A 23234-nucleotide genomic window follows, 5' to 3' on the forward strand; every position below is an offset into this window, starting at 1 on the left:
AAGACTAGCTGTATTACCCCAATATTTCTCCATAATGACTGTTCTGTGCATCCTCTCAAATACTAACAGCCTCTTAGTGTGACCGTTGTCGTAGACGAAAAGTTCGACCGATCCCGCCTACGAGCAACGTCGTAACTAACATGCCTGTCACTAGATCAAATGCGATCGCCTCCATCCGTGTGCCCATTGTATCAAGGCAAAGTTACAATGCACCTACGACCTGGGCCAGAAGAAGAGGGCAAAGAGACAGCGGGTCATGATTTCGAGCGTCTAGTGTGTTTCAACTGTGCCTCCCAATTCAGTCACTCTCTCACTAACATAGCCTGCCAGTGAGAGCAGGATGGATGAGATTTCTCAAAAAATTGACGATTTGACAGACATTATGAGTCGTCTTAGCCCTGCCCATGCCGGCATCGGTGACACCATCTCAACAACCAGCCCTCACCCGCCCCCTAACCCTTGGCCTCAATCTATGTTGACCCAAACCCCCCGAACCAACATCCAGGCGCACCAAAGGGGGAGTCACCAGGGACTGACCGAGGCAGATGCAATAGAGCCTTCTCTTTTCTCCCAGGCCGTCTTTGCTACCAAATTCCTTCAAGCTGTCCTGGCCCATGACATATTCTCACCTGTTGCATCCGAGATGACGTCCGCACTCAAGTCATTGAGTGACATTGTTGAAGCTCAACAGCGGCGCAACAACTCGTACGACGCCTCAAACCCCTTCTCCAAGACTCTCCCGCTAGGCTACACGATTAGAGATCTTCCGCTTCCCCCAACTGGAAAAATCATGGCCTGCTTAAGGCTGGCTAAAGGTCCGTCCAAAATTAGGTTCTGCGCGTGCATCCGATAGCTGACCTACATCCAGAGGATTGGAGAGTCCAATCACATTTTCTTCTCCAATTCAAGTCCCTTGGCCATTTCACCGAGTACGTGGTCAAGGCATGTTCTCCAGGACCGATTACCGATGCCGAGTTGATTCTTGTTCACCTGGGTCTCTATTGGCTGTTTTATGAGTGTTCTGGCGTCTCAACAGACCTTAGCACAAAGCATGATTATGCTGCACAAGCATCTGTCTGTAAGAACAGCCTTGAGATTGTCCTGTCAAACCTTTCGTTTCATGCACCTGCGACGGTGGATTACGTGCATGCAATGTATGTGGCGGTAAGTATGCGTTAGCCCCAGGATACACGGCTCAAAAGAATGTTGACTGATACTCCATTCAATAGGCCATGTACTGCCTGCAGATGAACAAGCCAAATGCCGGGTGGGCCTTTATATCAAAAGCTTCACTCCTTGCCCAAGCGATCGGCATGCATAGTAGCACTGCCATGAACTCTGAAGTTGCAGAGGAGAGACAATACAAGAATCGTCTTTTCTGGGGACTCTACTGCCTAGAAAAGTCCATCGCACTTCGTCTGGGTAGATGTTCTACTATCCGGGACCATGACATGACTATTCCTCAGCCATTGAGAGAGCAGAGGACTTCCCCGGCCTGGTTTAGCAGTCTACCGGACGGCATAGAACTATGCAGACTATTTGGCCTTGTCTTTGACGAGCTTTTTAGTCCCAGCGCTCTTGTGCAGCCGCTCTCTGTTCGGAGGTCCCGCGCAAAAGTCTTGTCTGCTAAAATAGAGCAAAGAATAGCTTCAAGGGCCGTGGCTGACGTGAGTATACCATATATTCTTCTATGTATTGGCCTTGCATTAGTGGAATTGCAGTCCAAAAGTTATTCTCCCTGCTCTTACTAACCAGTCGCAGATGCACCACGAACCTCCAGGCCAGCTGATCGAACCCAAGGTGCTCGACTTTCTCAGGCACGCCAACGTAGTCTGCGATTACTCTATGCTGGCTTCCATCTACAAAAGCATACCACCAGAAGATGCATCTAGTTCCTCATGTCCAGAGTGCATCTCGGCTGCGAGAATCGCCCTCCAAGAGCATGCAACCTGCATCTCTCTCATTGCAGAGCAGGCATCCGAATATCTTATCCTCGACTTCTGGATCAACACCTCGCTCTTGCTCTCGCCATTCATACCCTTCAACATTCTCTTCTGCAACATTGTTGAGACATGCGAGCCCTCTGACCTCCAACTTCTAGCACGTTTTGTTGGGGCACTTGAACTAGCTTCTACCATTCCACGCTACTCGGCCGCCTGCCGTAAACAACTCCCAATATTCAGATCATTATATGACGTTGCGGCGAAATATATCGAGGCCAAGGCCAAAGTATATCAGCAGCACCCGTCAGCTAGCAGTACCGCGACCGGACTCAGAATGGAAACTGTCGAACCTTCCCCTTCTGCGTTGGCTCGGACCAAGCAGTCGGAAAAGCCGAAAGATTCTTCTCAAGATCACATAAATGACAGGCCAGATGAGTTTGGCGTGGAGATGGATCTATCTAGTGTGGAATTAGGGGATTGGTTTTATCAGAATCAACAGATGATGAGATTGTTGGAGGATGGGTAAACCCACGAAAAGGTTGAGGGACAAAGCTTTAGCCGGAATAGTTGTCATCCTTGAGAGTCTCCTTGTCCCACAGTATTGGAATCAATGTCCCATATAGTAATTATATAGGACCTGTAAGGAGGGAAGATGTGGCGTTCAAGAGATTCGGTTCCTTGGCCTTTTTGTTCAGCGTGCTGGATTTGGGAGCCAAGTTCATAAGTGGCACGACCAGTTAATAAATCACTACGTTCAGAAGTTTTATAGATCATAAGTGTTTCCTACCCTCATTCTTTTCGTAGTCCAACTCTGCACAGCTCCATGACCACCTTCTTTCAACAGCGGCCTTTCCTGACCAAGTTGTCACATTAGCAGATCGCCATAGCTAGTCTGTGAGACCTTCTAGCTCCTGCATACAAAGCCCGCTGATCTTATCGCGACCTTTGGGAAGGTTACCGTACTGACTCAATGCTTGTCAAGAGCAAGCTAATTGGCCAGCTACGAGCCCTACTCTTATTCTTAGAAGCATACGTACCACATTACGTGACTAGCTTCTTAAAATAGCTGCCGTACCTTGCATAAGAGAGGCAAGCAATGGTGCAAAAACCCACAATTGCTACCCAATGTGTTGAGTTGAGACGGTGCTCCGCGCGCTTTGGATTCTCCGCCTCCCACTCCTCCTTCATCTTCTGAACAAAGAGCCCATACGCCATATCGCTGTTGGGGATAAAGTCTTTGATCTGAAGGTTCTTATCCATCCAGTGAAAGGCCTCGTCATGGATGGTGTCGTGCTTCTCAAACTGGTAGCACTGGAGGGTGATGCACACCTTATCGGAGTTGTTCTTGAGCTGGTGAATCTGGTACTGTTTCTCCCCTAACCATGTCATGTCGCCCTCTGATAGACGTACCGGGTTGTTGATCTCTTTGGGCATGCGGTTTGTCTTTAGAGCGTCAAACCACGTCACGTCGATGCTGCCGTACAGGACCCTGATGACGGCCGAGGCGTTACCGTGCTGATGAATAGGCGAAGAGTGGCCGGGGGGCCAGATTTCCATCACATAAGGAATGCCGGGGGAGTTGGCCTGTCTGGGTATCAGCTAAAGTCAGGTAATTGGACGGCATATTGCGAGGACATACCAGGTTGTCACCGACAGTTATGCGGAGATAGGTCTCTAGAGGGTCCTTAAACTCACCCTTCTCCGCCTTCTTTTTCAGAATCTGACCGCACACCTTATTGGGGTCTCTGCAGCTCTGATCGATGGCCTCGGGCAGCTGAGGGAATGAGGGCGACTGGACTGTGATGTTGGGACCAGAAATGTTGTGATACAGCTTCTGGCAGCCTTCGGGCAGGTTGGCCCAGGTCATAGCTGAGGACTCCTCGAGCTGCTTCAACGTTATCTGGTCCTGTGGCACCACCAGGGGAGGGAAATCCGTTGTCACTGGCGTCTCGTTGAAGTTAACGTCGTTGGAAGGGAGGGACTTAGTAAAGCGGGTTAGCTTCCTGCATGTGAGTGCTAATAAGGTCCGGTGTCTCACATTGTTATCCCGGGATACCTTCGTCGAAGCAAGGTGATCCATCCAGCCGGCCTTCGCTGGGTCAAATAGAACCTCCATGAATGTCATTGAGTTGTTGGTAAGATGCTGCCCATATCGAATCCGGGCATTGCTCCGGTCCACCGAGATCCAGTAGGTTGTTTTGTCCGATGACGACACATCGAGAAGAGCAGATGTTTTGCCTTTAGGGAACATCACTTGGTTGAAGTACTTGGACCTGTCCCTCTCCTCTGGGTCAAGGTTAAGACATTCAGGAATGCGCTTATACACATCAGAGTCATTCTCCCGCTTTTTCAAAATGCAGTCGTCTCTGGTGATTTCAAGCTTGAGAGTGGGCTGCGTGTCGGGGTTCTCAGAGTGGATGGTAAATGTCAGGTTCTGTTCAGGCAGCTCGGATTTGACAGAGATAGTGCCTAGCCCTCCGATCCTGAAATTAACTCCGACTGTTTGATCCGAAGATGGCAAAGAGGAGTTGGTGTGCGAGACCGCGCCTTTGGGTGAGGCCACGTCTGGTGTGGCTAGGCGGGAAAAGCGATTGCGCACAAGGTTCCACAAGGAAGTTTTGTACGAGACAGAGGCTGATGCGAGCTCATAAGAAGAAGAATCTGATAGAGGGCTCCAAAAAGGATCGCTGAATTGGGAGGGGTCTGCCATGGCGACGACAGAGTGCAGGTTTCGGCAGAAGGTTGAAGATTGACAGAAGAACATAAAGATATCCTTCAATACATATACTTTTGTTTTACAAGGCCGGCTTTGATAAATCTAACACTATCGAGTCTAGATGAGCGGCCGTTGCACCTATCGCAGTCATTGCATTCGTCATCCGAGACAAAAATGTGCACGCGGCGGGCCGCGACTAGGCTATCTCTTTGACTGCGCGAAGGCTCCCATTGGGTATCTTGCAGGGATCTCAGCCAATTGCGATTAGTATCTCTCTTCGCTCACCCAAATTGAGATACAGGCCTAACACATTGCGACCAAACTAGCGAGCGGCTTAGATAGTGACCTAGTAGTGGAGACCGGTACCGTGTGGGAGCCTTCGCGCAGTCAAAGAGATCAGCTAGCCACCAACATGCAGGTGGCCAATAGTCAAAGCGCTCCACCTCGGTCTGGACCTCATCCGACGGGGATTTCACCACAGCTTGCGGCGACCAGTTGATCTATACTACAAAAGAAGCTGGGCATGCTTGAGCGGTGTGTAACAAGTCTAAATAGTCACAGGTTAGACATCCCACTACGTGGTGACAGATCAAATATCACAGAAGGGAATGAATGATGCTCTGTTTTCTAATTTCACCCTGAGACAGCAACCTTCGCGGGTACAAGCTCGTCCTGGAGCTTCGGCGCTCTGAGACTTGATCCTCAACGATAACACCGAGCTTCTAGCCTTTCCGCCGCGAAAAAGAGTCGATACAATTTTTACAATCCCTAGGCTCAATGGCCCCCTCATTGATGATGTCACTAATAAAGCACGCCCCAATCAGCATGTATCCGTCCCTGGCTGTCCACAGACCTCTGATGGACGGAATATCTTCCGATAAAGCCTCGTGGCCGGCCATGTACTGTGGCTAAGTCCTGGATCTGGTATTGCGGCCGTTAAGTCGCAGCGTCATGTTCTCTTCCCCAAGCCCTCGTTCGTACAAGAGAGCAGACCCGATATAATAATGAGCCCCAAGGCATATGAATAGCCCAAAAACTTGAAGTATTTCAGGCTTGTGGCCAAATGTCTTTTTACTCCACTCCCTATGCATGTTCAAGCAACCCAGCCCTATCCAGCTCAAACAACGGATCAAAGAACTTGTGCATGCTATCTCCCTCCTACATCCAGAGCGGAGATCCTTTCACGGCCATCTGTGCCGCGTCCCATGTGACTTAAGTTTTATCCTAGAATACTAAGGAATAAGAAATAAAAGCTAAAAGGTATTGTTTATAGTATAAGGCTTATATCTTTATGCTAAAGAGATATATTAAATAAGGCTATACATATAGGATTTATTATAGCTAGTAAAAGGCCGCTAAAACCTCGGCGGAGTCCCAGACTTTGATCTATCTTCGGGGGTAGCCCCTGAGGCAATTAGGAGGATAAGAAGAGAGATAACACAGCGTATTGGCTTAACCCTACTTTCCGACACCATCCAATCGACTGGCGCAGCCATCTACGCTGAGCACTGTCGCCCCGTCCTTCCTCTTCTAGACAAGCGCCTACGACCATAAGACGGTCCGCCTGCAATTTCCCTTCGGAATTCTGGCGTGTTCCTCCGGCCGGACCGGAGGCGGCCGGCGGCCCGGCCGAAAGCTCCAGGGCTTGCCATATTCGGGCGGTGATAATCAGTCGTGGAAGAATGGATGAAGCAAGAATACGCGATGCGGGGTCAGGGGATCTTGGCATTATTGACTGAGGCGATATCGCTGCAAATGCCCCAACTTCGACATTCGCCAAGGTACCTCTTATAGCTGAGCTTATCCCGGCAACGAACTCCGTGCCAGCGCCTTATCATACCCCCATGTCCAATTCAGTGATCCGAATAGCATCAATTTCCCGACACCTTGAGCCCAAGATGACGTCCGACACGCACAAGGTTGCCGTGCTCACAGTAGGCTTATGTTTCCAGCCCCTGAAAAGTCTTTCATGCTAACATCTAGCAGTCTCCTCAAGAACCCACCGCCAAACCGACCTTCTCGATCCAAAATCTTCCTCGTCCTGTCCCCGGCCCAAATGAACTCCTCGTCCGCCTCTCTCTCACCAGCCTGTGCGGTTCCGATCTGGGCATGGCCCTCGGTCACATGGGTCCCGTCGGTAACATCCTCGGTCACGAAGGCGTCGGAACAATCGCCGCCCTCGGCTCAAACGTCTCTTTTCTTGATCCGACCGTTGAAGTTGGCCAGCGTGTGGGTGTAGCATGGCTACGTGATATCTGCGGCGTTTGCAACATGTGCACTGATCTTCGACATGAGGGTGAGACGCGCTGTGCTGAGGCTTTGCATTCAGGGAAGGCTTACGATGGGACTTTTGCCGAGTATACCCTCGTGCCATTGAGATATCTGACGCGGATTCCTGCTACATTCGACAATGTGCCAGACGAGGAGATTGCCCCCATTTTGTGCGGAGGCGTCACAGCTTACAAGGCTATCAAGGACTGCAATCTCACTCCAGGCCAGTGGATAGTCATCGCTGGTGCAGCAGGCGGCGTGGGAGCCTTGGCAGTTGCGTTTGCGCATGCGATGGGATATCGTGTCATTGCTGTGGATGCCGGGGCGTCGAAAGAGGCATACTGCAAATCTCAAGGAGCTGAGCATTATGTCGATGTTACCTCGAGCGAAGACGCTGGAAAGCAGGTCAAAAACTTGACAAATGGCCAAGGAGCCAGGGCTGTCGTCGTTACGGCTACGGCAGCCCCTGCGTACCAGAAGGCGTTTGACATGCTCGGTCCTTTCGGAACGTTGATGTGCGTATCGATCCTTGGGGAGGAGGCAAAAGTTATGTTCCATCCGTTGTGGTTTATTGATAATGGGTGGACCGTCAAGGGCTCGAGCGTGGGTACGAGGGCAGATATCCTAGAGGCGTTAGAGTTTGTCAGGAGGAGGGTTGTCATTCCCAGGATCAAGTGGGCGGACCTTGAGGATGTTGAGGGTTTGATGCAGAAGATGTCCAAGGGACAGGTAAGCTTCCAGCCAGCCTTTATTGACTCGCTTTGAGTGGGGATGATGCTAACACGGAACAGTTGGAAGGGAAGTACGTCATGAAGCTATGAGAGACCTAGTGTGGTTGAGTTAGGGAGATAGTAGATGTCATGGTGTAGACTAGATGGACTTTGGTGGCGAAGCGAAGGGTAGAGGCATTGAAGGCGTGGATCGCAGAGATGTTGCGAAAGACATGAAACTCTCCGACACTTCACTGAAATTCTGACTAGCTTGCCAAGAAATGATAGGTAAATAATGCATGGAGTCCTGTGCGGCAGGTTGTGCACTAGAACCGATTCATGCAGCTCTGTTGATCAATTGTACAAACGAGCATTCTCACATTCAATCTCCTTGACGCGACACTCACGGACCCTCAACAAAAATCAAGAAGTGACTGGCTGTTTGGCGCGTCGCGTTATTTACATGGGACGCTCCGAGCTGACACCTTGAGCAGTTTCATGATCTCCTCCCTCAATTGCAACCTGAGGCCCAGTGAATGTCTTCCGAAGCCCACCAAACCAGAGACAAGCCGTAAATACCAAGCCGATCACCATAACCACGATCAGATAGTTCATAGATGACGACGTAATAGGCATGAATGCCGGGAAGCAGAAGGTGATGGAGAAGAAGATGACGAAGAGTGTCGCAATCGCGTTGATAGGATACCCAAACTTACCCAGCGAAAAGGCTCGCTCAGGGAGGCAGCCACGTCCCCGGAAGAGAAGTGCCGCTTGGGGTAGGGCGACGGTGATGTTGAGAGTAAAGAGGGTGAGGTTGATGAAGCTGCTGTACGCAGTGGTGGATGCGACATAGAGGATGCCGACAACAATTTCCAAGACGAGCATTACGGCTGCAGCACGAACAGGACTTGCCCAGTTGAGATGCGACAGGAACCTGGAGAACGGAAGACCTCCGTCTCGCGAAAGTGACCAGATAGTTCGACCCGCAAAGATGAAGAGGTTGAGGACAATGTCGTAGAAGAGGACGATGTAGTAAACGCTCCAAATCGTGCTGGCCACCTTAGAGTTGAGAGCCTGGTTGTACACCTCCAAGATCGGAACGGTCGACTCAATGATGGCGTCAACGTCCTTGATGGAGAACATGAGAGCGATGGTCCAGGCCAGGACCGTGGTGATACCGAGGCCGATGGTGAGAAAGATGGCAATAGGGACGTTGCGGCTTGGGTTTGGAACTTCTTCAGCCAAATGAGTTGGTCCATCAACTCCACTATAAGCCCAGAGGCAGGCGGTGATACCAATAATCATGGCCCAACCGTCTGACCACCCGCTGACGTTCTTATATTCCTCAAAGACGAAAGTGCCTGATTGCTTCCCATCGCTGACGGACAAGAGCGTGACCATGGACGCGATAAATCCAGCTAGAGACAGCCAGAAGACAGTAATGCCGACACGGCCGATAACAGCAGGGAACCGTGAAGTAGCACCAAAAGCAATGATGCAAAGCAGAATATGCATCAAGTACGTATGCCACGCTTCAATCGCGTACGTCGGATGCCACAGCGCAACTAAGTCAAGGATCGAGCTCGCCACGAAAAAGTTACAAGACGCCAGCGCGGCCATAATATAGATGATGGAGATCCATCCCGTAAAGAAGGCGGCAACACGACGCGTCGAGGGAGGGAAGACCATATACACGATATGGTATTGGCCACCGGCCGAAGGAAAGGCAGACGCCAACTCTGCGAAGCCGATGTTGATGGTAGCCATGATTATACCACCAACGATAAGCCCATATATGATCCCTGGTCCGCCGCCGCATGCAAGTGGCACAGCGAGGCCAGATCCAAAGGCGGCCCAAGAGTTGGTTGTTGTAAAGGCGAAGGCAATAACGGACAGGGGACTATAGCGCTTGGCGAGGTGTTCATCGTGGATGTCGGTGCTGACTATTTTGCCCGGAGCGTGCGAGGACGCGTAATCCGGGATGTGTTTCGGTTTTTCGGTCATAGTGAAGAGGATAAAGCTCTGAAATCGAGGAGAGGCTAAGCTCTAAGATCAAGGCGGGAGCCGAGGATAAAGGTTTTGTGCTCCTCTTTCAGGAGGATGTTTGTGTACTGCTGAGGAATTTTTATCGTCATTCGCGAGGAATGTCTCAAGGAGATGGGATGATGTGAAGAGCAGTCTAGCAGTGAGCGAAAAGAATATGATCGTTGCAAAAGTTAGGAAAGAAAAATGAGTCGGCAAGCAGTCGATGGGTAATTGCGTCTTTTATAAGAGGGAAACATCTGCTATCATTTGGTGCGAGACTAACCTCCGTTGTCGCTATCCGCACCCAATCTCTTACCCGCAAACGCTTGTCATACCAACCCCGTCTTATGGCCAAGTTAGCCGACCATCCGGGGATAAGAATCTGGGCATTCCGGGGTATCTTGCGATGAGCCGACGGCGAAAGGAGCAGGTTGAGGGAGAGCCGTTGGCCAAGTCCCTGACTCGCGGGCCTGACTAGAGCAGAGCATGAGTTCGTTCCACTTGAACTGTGTTTCTCTCAAGTAAAAGGTCGAGCGAGCTGAATCAATACTCAGAGAAAATAGGACCGCGCCGAAACGGATAGTGCCCTGTCTTGTGGGGCTGAGGTGCTAATCATCCGCATTGGCCGGAGGAGTGAGCGACAAGTGACTTTCCGATAAGGGAATTTGGGGGCGACTGGCCGCCGGCGGCTCAAGAGACACGCAGGATCCATCTCCTTGAGTGCGTGAGGTCGCTGCGAAAATGACTAAGCACCGTTGCCGGAGCGATTTTCAACCACTGACCTGGTGGCGTGCGCCACGGCGCGGTTACCTTCTTCCTTCTTCGGTCATCCTTCTGTGCTACAACTCAGATGTTTCCAGCATCCGTACAGAGAACGCGAGATTTCCCGAAGACACGGCATAGCTTGCTTAGCCTTGATTCAATGGAAGTCGAGAATCTGCGCGACTGTATCGCAAGCGAAAATCCCCTTGTTGGCTGACGAGAAGACCTGGGACGGTCAGCAAGCTACGTCTCCTACTCTGTATTTCGGACTTGCATGAAAACTTCCACTCCGTCACGCCCGATGCATCGCTCTCGAATCACTAAAGGCAAACCGCCTGCATCCATGTCCACAAGGAACCGAACATCGTCGTCGAGATGGTGCCCGCAAGGCTTTGGGGAGAGACAGAACTTGATTTGGTATCTCCTCGTGTCAAGAGGCAAGGATCCAAGCGCCTGAAAGTAGCGCTGGGAAATGTCGTATATAGGAAGATGGGATGTGTTATGAGTGTGTTTTGGCACGTAGAGGGCTCACGTGGGATGTGCGGGAGCACTCGCCAGTGCCTCGGCCTGTTGAATCTTCGACTTGTCCGACACCCCAATAGTGATGCGTCGGAATGGATATGCGCGAATATAGCCGAAAAACACCACTGAGTGCCTTTATAATGTCGTTCTGGAACGACAATGACCGTTTGCTGTATGCCTGAATGTGCCAATGGAGGTAACCACTCGCCCCATACCCGAAACCGCGATTGAATATCCCGCCAGGAACATAACACGTAGTGTCCGTCTCAGCGGAGGCCATAGCTCACTGTCTCTAGACACCTGGTTCTGTTGCACTCGAAATAGACCTGTTCCTCGGTAAAGATAAAACGGCGCCTAGAAAACAGGCCTTCTTGGTAGGTCCAGCCTCTATTGGCCCACGTCGACTTCTCAATCACCAGTGCAAGGTCCCTGAAGCTTGACACCCAAACTTGTCCATTCAGACGGATTACCAGTTGCTCTAATCTCGCTGTTAAACCAACTCTAGGCAAGCCAAAAGACGCATCCTCTCCGCAGGCTGCCACGATAGTTCAGAACGCAGCATTATAGATCATGTCCATGAGTGAAATCTGCTGTGCCAACTCCACATCGTTCAACTGGTCGATACAATACTTATCTATCCATAGGTATTTAAGATTGAGTTGTAGTACCACTTGTATCGCGTCCTCGATAGTTCTTGGCACAGTTTCTGGCAAAGAGGTCCGGCTCAAGACTGTCGCTTCGGCAGCATGGGGCTGGCCCCATACGTAACTAAGAGCCACATAAGTGGGGTCCCTAGGTGCTTCTACGACTTTCTCGTTTGACAGTCTATCAACTTCAAGCCAGTGATCTCTTGCAGGAGGGATAGATCTAAAGGTGTGCATGACTCTGAGTGATGAGCCTGGCAGTGAAGAAGCCAGTTTCGCAATATGGCAAAATCAATCGATGCAGTGTCGATTTCGCGGATAGCAGGCAACTTGGGATGTTGCAAGTTGTAATCAACCGGCAGGATGCAGCCTTCGGGGGAATAGAAACCAGACATGCAAACTCAAGAACATTGAAGTGATATATAGACTTGTCTTGCACATCCTGGCTGGAAATATGACGGAATCCACCGGGAAAAGATTCAGTCCTTAGACGGTACTCAATCTCGGTGTCCAGACCTGGCGGTGGAGATGGATGTCCGGGAGATACTGTTGCCAGAAGCCGGCAGAGAGGACAGGCAGAGCTTATGTGCTCCTCAACCACGGTCGGTTACGGTCATCCTCTGGGCTCCTTGATCGTAGTAAGGCGTTGAGGTTGAGAGAGGCGCATTGGGCACAAAGATGCTCACTCGTCGTCTCGGGCAGGGGACTTGGCTGCTGGATCAGCGAGATAGGCCCCTTGGGGGTTGAGCAAGTACACGTTGCCATTGTTGATAGCTACACGCTTGGAATATTTGGGAGAAATATGGATCAGACTTAGGTAGGCAGGTTGAGGCGAAATGTACTTTTTGGTGCCTAATAGTATGGTTGCGCGGTCGTCATGCGGGAGAGCCCAACATGTAAATAACGATCCCGGGTATATCAAAATGCAGGCTTATGCACCCTAGAAGTATGCTGTGACTGCCAATATCGTCTTACATAGACCCTCCTATCCATCCTATGGCTTGGCATCCATGCCGTGTTGACCAAATAGAAGAATATTTCCTGTTTAGAAACCAGAGGTGAGCAAGGAATGTAGCGAATATAGTGTGGCTCGAAAACTGACCTCTTCAAACAGCAAATGTAAGGATGAGCCGAACAGTACGATAGTTGTCAAAGCCTCTTCGCATGGTCAAGGGATACGCCGTAGGTTGCAGAATCGTGTCCCATTCCTGCCTGTCCGATAGGAGAGCATCAAGGGCGAAGCTATCTGATGACGGAATGAAGGGTGAAGACGCCCAGTTGTCGTTGATAAGGTCACCCACGTGAGATCCTTCGGTCGTGTAGTGGCTCTGCTCCGGAGAGATGTGGTGGTTTTCGCCCTGGATAGCGGTAAAGGAGGGGTCCAAAACCATCTCTGGATACAGCAATGAGTTGAGATGATTCCCTTCGGGGACCAACCAAGGCAAGAATGTGGCTTCCTCGGCGCTCGTGCAGGAAGTGGCTGGTGTACAGGAACTGCTGTCGAGCATAGCGGGAAATACGCTATCTGATCCTAATAGCGAGCAACCTGGGGTGCTCGCTGTGGCTGAGGGATCTCCATAGTCGTCTAGGTCTGGAAGAAAGACTGAGTCATCTGTTGCGTCGAGCTCAAGGGGCGTGCGATGCTCATATTCGGCCGCCTCCAGTACTCTGCTTAAACAATGAGCCTCTGATCTTTCCAGGATATTTAAATCGGGACTTGCCGGTGAGTTATCAAGCACAGCCTCCGTCCACGAGAAGTCGTCTCGATGAGATTCAGGAGGCTGTTGATTCATGGCTGGAGATTCAGCGCCAGGCTGTTGCCATGTACTGGCTGTAGGGGGTGCGATGCTGGTTGTGGGATCTTCTGAGGAAGATGACAATATCTCATGTGGAGAAACGCATTGGCGTGGTGAAGGTGGTAGAGAACTTGAGGAGCGACAACCTCCAGGGTCTCGTCTTCGCGCTCTCGATTTGCGTTGAGAGCGAGCAAGCTGTGCTCGTCTTCGTTCAAGTCTCTCGCTAACTGAAAGTTGGAGAGCTGGTCGTCCGCGCTTAGCCATCGCGCTCGGAAGAAGGGAAATTTTGGTCAGAAGGGAAAACGTGGACGAGGGTGAGATCTGAGGATTGGAGGAAATAAATGTTGACGCAAGGACCCGCTCAACTCTCGTTTTTTGTTGACATCCTGGACGCCTTCCCAAAAAGGTAAAGATTTCCAGATATCGGGGACGCTAAAACTACTCCGGATCTATCAACAGTCGATAACGATTCTGCCTCTTCCACGACTCACACAGCTCAGCATGAAGCTCTTCTTCTGCTCGTCATCAAGCGCAACTCCTCGATGGTCAACCTCTCCTTTGACCAGGTCTACCATACATGTTCCGCAATTTCCAACATTGCATGATGATTCGACGTCGAAGCCTGCCTCTTTCAGGACGTCCAGTAATGACTTTTTGGCTGGCACGGGCAAGATTTGCTTAGTTGACTGAAGTTGAGCTTCGAATGGTTCCATGGGACCTTCTTCAGGCCCGTCGAATGATTCCAAGTGTAAGATTGAGCTTGGGTAGCCCATCGCCGTTGTGCGATTCTTCAGATCTCTAAGCAATGAGCTTGGTCCGCATGAATAAATCCTGACGGGTGAGTCGCTCCCGTTCCGTGTAGGAATAATGGTATCGAGATTAAGTCGTCGGCCCTCGTCTTTGGCATACACCGTTGTACAGGGGATGGGGAGCCGATTCAGATAGGCGGCGTCGCGACGGCTGCGTACTGCATAGTGTATTTCCACCGGCGCCGATGCATCCAAAAGCGACTTGATCGTCAAGACAAAAGCGGTGATGCCGATACCTCCAATGATAAAGATATGCTTTGTTGCACGAAGGACTTGTGCGGAGTCGAGTTTTGATGATGATTTACCACTTGCCACCTCAAAAACATCACCAACCTTGGCTTCTTGGTGCAAGAAAAGAGACCCTCCCCGAGAATTGTCTGCGCGTGCTATTCCGAGCTCAAATTTGCCAAAGTCGCCCGACACGACCGAGTACGCTCGGGTGTAGCAAAAGTCAAGTCCAAACTTGAGTCGCACATGGGGAAACAGTGGCAGAGAATCGTCTTGGTTGGGGTCCTTGTCCACTTCAGCAAATACGAATTTGCAGATCCTCGGCGTCAGGATTGTCTTTTCGATAAGCTTGAATGGTCTCCATTCCATGGGAACAGCGCCTAGGCGACCACTCATGTCTTCAACGCCTTTTGTGAGTCGAGAGGTAAAAAGACGGACAAGCTCGTCTGCAAGCCCTGGAAGCTGACAAAGCTCGAGCAGCGCTTCTCTGTTCTTTGTGTCATGGTATAATATCTGCTGGACTCGAGAGACCGACCATGTTGGGTTGATACGCTTTTCCAGTTCCAACTCGTCGCCCACTTCGACATGCCCAGGCTTAATGACGCGGTAATACCATCCCGTTCTTCCACTGTTTTGGGACGAACTAGAGGCTTTTTTGTACTGAAAGCGGTGGTTGAGCTTGAAACACGGCTGTCGAGGTAGCGAGACCTGGAGAATGACCTCGTTTCCAAGGCGAAAAGTGTCGCCGATGCAGACATTGTCTTCGCTCATGTGCGCCGACGAAATGTTTTCTCCGAATCCTCCGATTTGAAATAGATGCGCTCGGCCAGGGGCTTCCTCATTCCACGTTTCGTAATGACGGGAGCAGTACTGCATAACCGCTTTATCTGGACCTCCGTGCGTATCATGAGCTTGCTCATCCCCGTCGAATCCTAAGGTGGTGAGTAGGATTTTTCCGTCTCGTGGGTGCTTGTTGATGGCAGAGCGGATCTTGGCGGTTCCGAGATTTCGTATCTTGCCTGTTCTGAGGCTAAGAACGACGTCTTTGGGAGGAAGTGGCACGAAAGTGGTCGAAGGAGAGGATATCTGGGTAGAAAGAACAGGGGTGGTGCATGTTAACGACATTTTCGTATCGATCGTCAGCTTGCTTAATTGCTGACGTCGGTCAACAAGAGCGCGTTCAGCGTTGATATTTATAATCCGAATCCACAATCGTGTAGAGATTGAGTTACGAGCAAATTTGGTAGCGCATGTCAACAATAAAGGTGAGATGGGACCTGTCAACAAAAAAGGAGGGCCTGGGTTTAAGGTGGTAGCACAGGGTGGAGAAGTCCGACCGACATGTCATCACACCCCAGAGCAATATCCCGAGCAAGATGCCTACTCACTTCCCGAGACGTTGAGGTTGCGGGGAAGACATTTTGGCGCCTCAAATACAGGCAAGCGGGGATGAACGACGGTAAACGAGGATAAAGGACGAACGGAGCTTATCACGGTAGTGATAGGATGCCGGTTAGCCGAGAAAGAAGGGAGGAAATCTGTTGGATAGGTTATGGAGTTGAGTTTAAGAAATCTGGCAGGGGTTATGACATAACTGAGTCAAAAGGTGTATGGGCGGTTTGGAATGACGCAACAAAAGGAGAACGTATTACGCCAATTTATTTACTTACCACACCAAAGGTATTGCAAATGGAATGATTTCAGGGTAACATCTTGCAAATGATCAGCACTTCTCCCCCATGAAGTCACCTGACTGGCTTTTGTTAGTCGTCTGTTAGCCTTAGCCCCAGACTTTTACTCCTTCACATGTGGTCTCTCTGCAAGACCTTCATGCATTTGACGCTTCCAAGACATTCTTGTATGCATGATTCCACATCTCGACACGTAATCGAACAACAATGACCCCCACCAATCCCCAAACCGCGATATGAGCATACGGTAGCAGAAGACACGGACCTGGCGCTCCACCAGCTTTGCCGTAGTTGCCAAGACTTCGTTCATCATTCTGTTCTTCTACAAAAGATGTCACGAGGCAGTGAGATTAGATTCTCAACATCTGAGACGACACTCCTCTGCTCCGTGGACCAGCTTCGGACAGGCTACCTTGGCGGCTGTTACTTCTGCGCCCTGGTATGGGATTGCGCAGGAGGTCATCTGCTATATTCAACAAAGAGGGCTCTTGCTTCTGGTGACATGATCGAGGTGCAACTCACAGCGAGAAACTGGGAAATTGAACGTAGAATGTGGGATGAGCCACAAAGTCTCCGGGTCCGCTAGTAGAAAGTCGTTCCGCCTGCCATGTAAAAGTGCCCTGGCTCTTATAGAGACCTCAAATGCTGATCGTGAGCTTAGCGGTGATGAAGGAATGCTTATGATGAATATTCCAGCTCTGCGAGGCAATAAACGCACTGGCAAGGAATCCAACAATAAGATAAGGGGCTCTGGAGATGTCAATCTTTACATTTACCCTTCCAAGTGTGAGTTGGCTCAAAGAATCTCGTCGAATCAGTTAGCCCTAACAGTAATTCCTAGTCCCAAATTTAAACCTAGCAACTCTTAGCATGTCAAGACGAGTTATACGGCTAGGCCAAGCGCAACCCGGAATCGAAAATGCAGACACACGCTCTCTTCGCCGCATCTGGCGCGGGAGCAAGGGACTTCCCAGGTGACTTTGAGGCTCAATGGACTCGTCTTGTCAAGGACTATCGCACTGAGAGCCTGACTTATGAGACAGATAGGGCTATCGCCTTTGCGGGTATCGCCAGAGCGATCCAAGGGCAGACCAACATGACGTATCTCGCTGGGATCTGGAAAGAATTTGCAGAATTTGAACTTCTCTGGATTGTTCGTCGACCCGAAGCTCTCACACGGGACGAATAGGAAACTGGCCGATCAGCAAAAGCTAGCAGCCCCATCCTGGTCTTGGTTCTCAATTGCTACCCTCCCTCAGGAGTCACGCTTAGCGACCGATTCAGTTGGCTTCTCGATTTGCACATCGATGGCCATGGAATCTCGGTTTGTCGTCTATAAACCTCAAGTACTATCCTGGCATCATCCTCACGGTCCAGAAGCGCCGTTTCACAAGTTTGAAGGGATGAGGTTGGTACTCAGAGCCCGAAAGGTTGCGAGGAAACTGGAGTGGGCTGTAAATGACATCAGGCTGTCCTCTAACGAAGACCATCCCTTCCAAGACTGCGGAAAACTAGGGCTGAAGCACTCCATGTCCTATTTCCACGACGATGGCTCTATCCTACCAGGCTCTCAGCTTCCGACTAACTCGGCCATGGTTTTAACCATACTCACGGCGTCCAGAAGTGGCGGAAATACGATCAAGGAATATCAGACACCTATTACGCGGGAGGATGACCGTGATGAGAACGTTGAGACGCAGTGGAATTATGCAGGGTTGGTGGTGGTGCCAGCTGCTGGAGGTCCTGGGGGAGAGGAGCGTTGGAGACGGATTGGCGCCTTTTTGTATTCCAACAGCGCGGACGGGAAGATCCAAGTCCCCACACCTTTTCGCATACGGCCATCGGCGCTCTTGTTACGGGCTAATCCTTCGAGGCAACTGGCCCAGCATACTCCCTTAATACCCTTGCCGTTGGGAACATTTGGCACGCCCATGCTTTTCTTTCCTATTTCTATGTTTGCATTAAAACCTAGCTACTCCTGGTATCCTCCCAAACTCACTAGGCAGCAGTTTATGTCGCCATGTTGGTGGCGCTGTCGCAAAAGCTTATGTGGAGGCCATGACAAAGGCGACAAGCTGATTTGTCCAGCTTCACTGAGGCTTTTTTCCCTTATCCAACAGTCTCAGACACGGCAGTGTCTCTCCCAATGGAACACTCAACATCGGCTCAAAACTTCGAAGAGAGTCATACATCATCATGGCATCTCATATCTAGAGTCGTCGTGGACCTAGAGGACACGTATATCCCCTCAGCAAACCCGGAGCATGAGTCTCCTGCGAAAAGGCTCATCATCGTTGGCGACGTTCACGGTCACCTCTCAGAACTCAAGAAGTTACTCGAAAAAGTCAAATTTGACAGAGGCAATGGCGATCATCTCATCTTTGTCGGCGACTTGGTCAACAAGGGTCCCGACAGTGCAGGGGTTGTCCAACTGGCCATGGATCTGGGCGCCAGTGCCGTGAGGGGGAACAACGAGGACAGGGTTCTCGCGGCTCATGCGGCTTTGAAGAGGGACCCGACTTTGAAGATTGTGACTAAAAAGCCCGTCGAAGAGGCAACGTCTGGTGAGAAGACTGCTTCACCTGCGAAGGAGGAAATTTCTACCCAGCCTCACGATCCCCAAAGCCTCAAGAGGTACAGCGCCGACAAGGACTTTGCAACAGTGGCTTTGTTGACCGAGGAGCATATCTCTTGGCTATCCTCCCTGCCATTGATCCTCCGCATCCCTTTGAATGGCGGTGTCACCGCGCCGTGGAATGCTGGAACACTCCTCATCGCGCATGCTGGTCTGGTGCCGTTTGTACCACTGGAGGAACAAGACCACTGGGCGGTTATGAATATGCGTGGACTTGTGTACCCCGACTCGGGCGCTGACGTGGAAGAGATTCGAACTGATGTGCTCAAGGGAGTTCGGTCTCGCATCCGCAGACAGATTGCCCTGCGGGAGACAACGGGTGAGGCCATCAAGGCCGAATGGAAGAAGCTAGATGAATCACTCGACGAAGGACGCGGGTACAGTGGTCATTATCGAGATGGACTCGTCGGGTGGCCCCTCGAGAGTCGTGAGGGCGATTGGTGGTGCGTCGCTTGGAGCCGAGCCCAAAACTCGATCCAAGCTCCCCAAGAAAGGAGTATCGTTGTGTACGGCCATGACGCCAAGGTTGGGCTTCAGGTTGAGCCCGAGATAGATATTCAAGTCAAGGCAGCTAAAGGAGGCGAGATGGTCAAGGGACAACGGTATGCGTTTGGACTTGACTCGGGGTGTGTGTACGGGAACCAGCTTTCGGCCATGGTTGTTGAGAGGAGTTCTAACGGAGGATTGTCACATTCGATAGTTCAGGTAGATTGCATAAAGGAGGACAAAGAGGAATAGAATTGATACACGTTCGCATCTTCAAAGTAAAAGCTCACATATCTCCCAACACTCAGGACACACTGCCACGTTTCCAACTCCGATATCGTGAAGGGTCGATAGGATAACATCCGCTACAGACGCCATTGGCATGATTCGACATGCGTTATCTCAGGGCCCCTTTTGCCTCGGCAGAGATCTCACAGAGCGGCGCCAGGCCCGAAATCTCGGTTCCGATCTGCGGCCGAGAAAAGCTATTTTCGCGCCCTACGCCCTACGCCTCACGCCCTACGCCCGCGCCTATCAGATGCCGAGATTAGCGCTCTGCCGTGAATCCACAGCGAATGTCGAACAGTTGCAGCCAGGTCTAGCAAGGCTTCTAGAATTACAGGCGTGAATTGTAATTGTTTTCCTGTTACAAGTCGAGCACCGCATAAGCCGTCTCAACCTATTTGCCGTGACCACCATAACCACAGTGGGAATTAGAAATGAGACCATTTGTGCATTTCTACTGATTACTATTCTCAACCATATAGACCTCGAGATGCCAGAATCACGCCTTGTGCTCCATAGCCATGGGCGTAAGGCGTGTTGCGATGGGGCCGGACTCGCCGCGAACCTACCAGCAACTGTGCGATTCAGGGACGCCTTTCACTTGACATTCTTTGCATGCGCATGTTTGTTAAATCGTGCAATCTTTACCAGGCCCTGGCTTTAAAGTGAAGTGTTGACCATGGCCTGGAATAGGCGAATCTCACTGCGTGGGCTTCACACTTATACATCAAAACACTTTACTTGGACCGGAACCATGACTGTCAAGGCTAGACAACCTCGCGTCCATGTCCTCGGACTGGGGAGCATTGGCACATTTGCTGCACACTCGCTCGCCGAGGTTCCATATCCTCTTACACCGTCAGTCACGCTGTTACTTCATCGAGCCTCTCTCGTCGACAACTTTGTCTCCTGCGGAAGCAAGATAAGATTGGAGACGAGAGAAGGTGAAATTGTCGACCACAGCAAGTATGATCTCGAAGTACTGCAAGATGGGAAATGGCATCGGCATCAATCGACACAGCTAGATCCTTCTCCTACGGACGACGTTATCGACAACCTCATCGTTTCAACAAAAGCCACCCAGACGGCATCAGCTTTAAGGCCCCTCAAACACAGGCTCAACGCGTCTTCATACGTCTTGTTCCTACAAAACGGATCCGGCATGATTGAAGACGTGAACAAGCATGTCTTTACGGACGAGGAAACACGGCCAAGTTACATCACAGGTGTCACTTCACATGGTGTCACACTCAACTCTCCATTCGACATTGTTCACACGGGATTTGCAGCGACATCCCTGGGCTTGGTCCCTAGAAGCGGCAAGACCGTGGAGAACACAGGCCCTACCCCATACCTTCTAGAAGCTCTACCTCTGGTGCCACGACTCAACGCCACCTCGTACGCATTCCTCGACGTTTTCCAGATCCAGTTGGAAAAGCTTACGGTCAACGCCTTCTGCAACCCTCTATGCGCCCTCAGCGATGCCAAGAACGGGTTCCTGTTCACCATTCCCGAGACACGCCGAGCCATCCTCACCGAGATATCCCGAGTTGTCTACGCGCTTCCTGAATTGCGCGGGGTGCCTGGCGTACTAGAGCGATTCTCAGTGGACAGACTGGAAGCGACCGTGAATGGCATCATTCAGAAAACGGCAGAGACAACTTGCTCAATGGTTGTGGATTTACGGCGAGGCCAGAAGACGGAGATCGAGTTTATCAATGGGTATTGGTGTCGAAGGGGAAGAGAAGTTGGTGTGCCAACACCAATCAATGACGATCTTGTAAGGCAGATCCTGCATCGACAAGGCGATGAAGAGCTGGCAAAGAATTACCAGTAAAAAAAGGCAATGGTTGGGGAAGGGAAAATGGGGTAAAAATAGGCACATAGACATTTGGTGCAATATCATAACAGCATGACATTAGATTGGAGATATTGGAGAAGCTGCGCGTTTCAGCCGAGGCATTTGAGATGGAGTCGGTTTGCGGCGGGCCGTTTGCATGAGACTCGGTATGATCAAAAACGCCGAGGTCGGATTTAAGACGAGGTTGGTATAACTTGATTCATTCCCGGGCCTAAGAATCGCAATAAGACACCATCCATCCCCTCTCTTAGAATCCCGTCAGTCATGATCAGAACACATCGCCAATTAGCACGGCAGTGGAAGAATCTCAGTCCCAGTTCATTTGCGCAACTTGGAAAGTGGAATACATCAGTCCGAATGTCTTCATTCTACCGAGTTGTCGAGCATACGGTCAACGCCTGCCACACAAGAGAGCATGTCGCAGCAACAGCTCATGGCGATTCCGACACCCCAAAACTCGCAGTGAAGCAGTACATTCCTCTCGATAACCCGAATCCACAGCTGGGTGATGTTACTATCATTGGAGCGCATGCCAATGGCTTTCCCAAGGTAAATCCCATGGAATTGATAACAGACTATCTCTAACTAGCGATAGGAACTATACGAACCGCTCTGGGATGAAGTCTACCAGCGATCAGCCCAAAATGGCTTACGCATCCGGTCGATCTGGATAGCGGATGTGTGGAATCAAGGCCAATCGGGTGTCATCAATGAGAGAATACTCGGAAATGATCGTGCGTACCTCCCCCGCAGGCAAGTTCAGCGCTGACTGTTCGCAGCTAGTTGGTCGGATCATGCCAGAGATCTGATGAATTTGATCAACCAGAAGCAAGACTCTATACCTCACCCAATTGTGGGAATAGGCCACAGCATGGGCGGTACTCAGCTGTAAGCGACCACTTCTTGTTCCATCGATATCTTCTGACCACATCTGCAGGTCTCTCCTCTCTCTCAACCACCCACGTCTACTTAGGTCTCTAGTCCTGATCGATCCTGTCATTCAGGCACCCAACGGAAGCATCCCTCCGGCAATAGCTTCAACCCCTCGGCGAGACATTTGGCCATCCAGAGAAGCCGCGGCAGAACGGTTCACAGGAAGCAAATTTTTCCAGTCATGGGACCCTCGCGTTCTTGATCTCTGGATTAAGCATGGTCTTCGGCAAGCCCCAACAGAGCTGTACCCTTCAGAAGAATCAGAACCTGACGATCGAGTTACCCTCATGACTTCGAAGCACCAGGAATTGTTCATGTTTCTGAGGCCGACATATCGGGGTATCCCTGGAGAAGAGTACAGGGACCAAGATCCAGTTGCTGATGAAGAATATCCTGGTTACCCGTTTTACCGCCCCGAACCACTGCAGGTCTTTCGTCGCCTTCCTGAACTGCACCCCAGCACATTGTACGTATTTGGAGACAAGTCAGAGCTGTCACCGTTGGAACAGCGCGAGGCGAAGATGGCACGAACGGGCACGGGCGTTGGAGGTAGTGGGGGTGCAGCTGCCGGTCGAGTCAAGGAGGTGGTTCTTAACTGCGGCCATCTTGTAGCCATGGAAAAGGTTCAAGAGTGTGCAGAGTCCATCACGGCATTTCTCGGGAGCGAGATGGCTAGATGGCGACGAGAGAAGGAAGAGTTTGAGAGATTCTGGAACGGAAAGACGAGACGGGAGCAAACTACGATTGATGAGCATTGGGCAGACAGCGTTAAGCCTTCAGGGCCGGCTGGCAAGGTGAAGCTTTGAAATGGAGCTGATAGAACTAGCGGTGGAATTGGATCTTAGAAACTGTAGACACCCTTACACAAGTCGCTCAAAAGAGGGTCTCCCATTCCATGGAGAATGAACTAGTCCCCT

The 23234-nt window shown here is 50.9% G+C and overlaps 8 protein-coding genes and 1 pseudogene across 9 annotated transcripts, besides 1 other annotated feature; 5 read left to right on the forward strand and 4 right to left on the reverse strand.

The window, feature by feature from the left end:
• Window positions 1-154: 154 nt before the first annotated feature.
• On the forward strand, window positions 155-2469 carry NCS54_01436300 (annotated as a pseudogene). Its single transcript has 5 exons — window positions 155-273; window positions 331-815; window positions 869-1164; window positions 1230-1667; window positions 1762-2469.
• Window positions 155-2469: a sequence feature.
• Window positions 2470-2984: 515 nt separating this feature from the next.
• On the reverse strand, window positions 2985-4653 carry NCS54_01436400 (Cysteine dioxygenase; the record flags this gene model as incomplete). Its single annotated transcript, XM_053159517.1, has 3 exons — window positions 2985-3527; window positions 3583-3924; window positions 3982-4653. The coding sequence occupies 3 exons, from the start codon at window positions 4651-4653 to the stop codon at window positions 2985-2987; spliced, it is 1557 nt and encodes a 518-aa protein (XP_053015492.1).
• A 1904-nt stretch (window positions 4654-6557) lies between these two features.
• On the forward strand, window positions 6558-7751 carry NCS54_01436500 (Alcohol dehydrogenase GroES-like domain protein; the record flags this gene model as incomplete). The annotated part of the gene is made up of 3 exons (XM_053159518.1): window positions 6558-6593; window positions 6646-7659; window positions 7722-7751. 3 exons carry the CDS (start codon window positions 6558-6560, stop codon window positions 7749-7751), a joined length of 1080 nt encoding a protein of 359 aa, XP_053015493.1.
• A 348-nt stretch (window positions 7752-8099) lies between these two features.
• Window positions 8100-9644, reverse strand: NCS54_01436600 (Hypothetical protein; the record flags this gene model as incomplete). Its single annotated transcript, XM_053159519.1, has 1 exon — window positions 8100-9644. The coding sequence occupies one exon, from the start codon at window positions 9642-9644 to the stop codon at window positions 8100-8102; it is 1545 nt and encodes a 514-aa protein (XP_053015494.1).
• Window positions 9645-12699: 3055 nt separating this feature from the next.
• NCS54_01436700 (Hypothetical protein) lies at window positions 12700-13386 on the reverse strand (the record flags this gene model as incomplete). The annotated part of the gene is made up of 1 exon (XM_053159520.1): window positions 12700-13386. One exon carries the CDS (start codon window positions 13384-13386, stop codon window positions 12700-12702), a length of 687 nt encoding a protein of 228 aa, XP_053015495.1.
• A 455-nt stretch (window positions 13387-13841) lies between these two features.
• On the reverse strand, window positions 13842-15551 carry NCS54_01436800 (Hypothetical protein; the record flags this gene model as incomplete). Its single annotated transcript, XM_053159521.1, has 1 exon — window positions 13842-15551. One exon carries the CDS (start codon window positions 15549-15551, stop codon window positions 13842-13844), a length of 1710 nt encoding a protein of 569 aa, XP_053015496.1.
• A 1485-nt stretch (window positions 15552-17036) lies between these two features.
• Window positions 17037-19490, forward strand: NCS54_01436900 (Metallophos domain-containing protein; the record flags this gene model as incomplete). The annotated part of the gene is made up of 3 exons (XM_053159522.1): window positions 17037-17270; window positions 17377-17831; window positions 18206-19490. The coding sequence occupies 3 exons, from the start codon at window positions 17037-17039 to the stop codon at window positions 19488-19490; spliced, it is 1974 nt and encodes a 657-aa protein (XP_053015497.1).
• Window positions 19491-20277: 787 nt separating this feature from the next.
• NCS54_01437000 (Hypothetical protein) lies at window positions 20278-21360 on the forward strand (the record flags this gene model as incomplete). The annotated part of the gene is made up of 1 exon (XM_053159523.1): window positions 20278-21360. One exon carries the CDS (start codon window positions 20278-20280, stop codon window positions 21358-21360), a length of 1083 nt encoding a protein of 360 aa, XP_053015498.1.
• Window positions 21361-21648: 288 nt separating this feature from the next.
• NCS54_01437100 (AB hydrolase-1 domain-containing protein) lies at window positions 21649-23123 on the forward strand (the record flags this gene model as incomplete). The annotated part of the gene is made up of 4 exons (XM_053159524.1): window positions 21649-21933; window positions 21980-22118; window positions 22164-22272; window positions 22322-23123. 4 exons carry the CDS (start codon window positions 21649-21651, stop codon window positions 23121-23123), a joined length of 1335 nt encoding a protein of 444 aa, XP_053015499.1.
• Between the last annotated feature and the right edge of the window lie 111 nt (window positions 23124-23234).

Source organism: Fusarium falciforme, chromosome 12, assembly GCF_026873545.1.
Source record: "Fusarium falciforme chromosome 12, complete sequence".
NCBI classification, from domain to species: Eukaryota; Fungi; Ascomycota; class Sordariomycetes; order Hypocreales; family Nectriaceae; genus Fusarium; species Fusarium falciforme.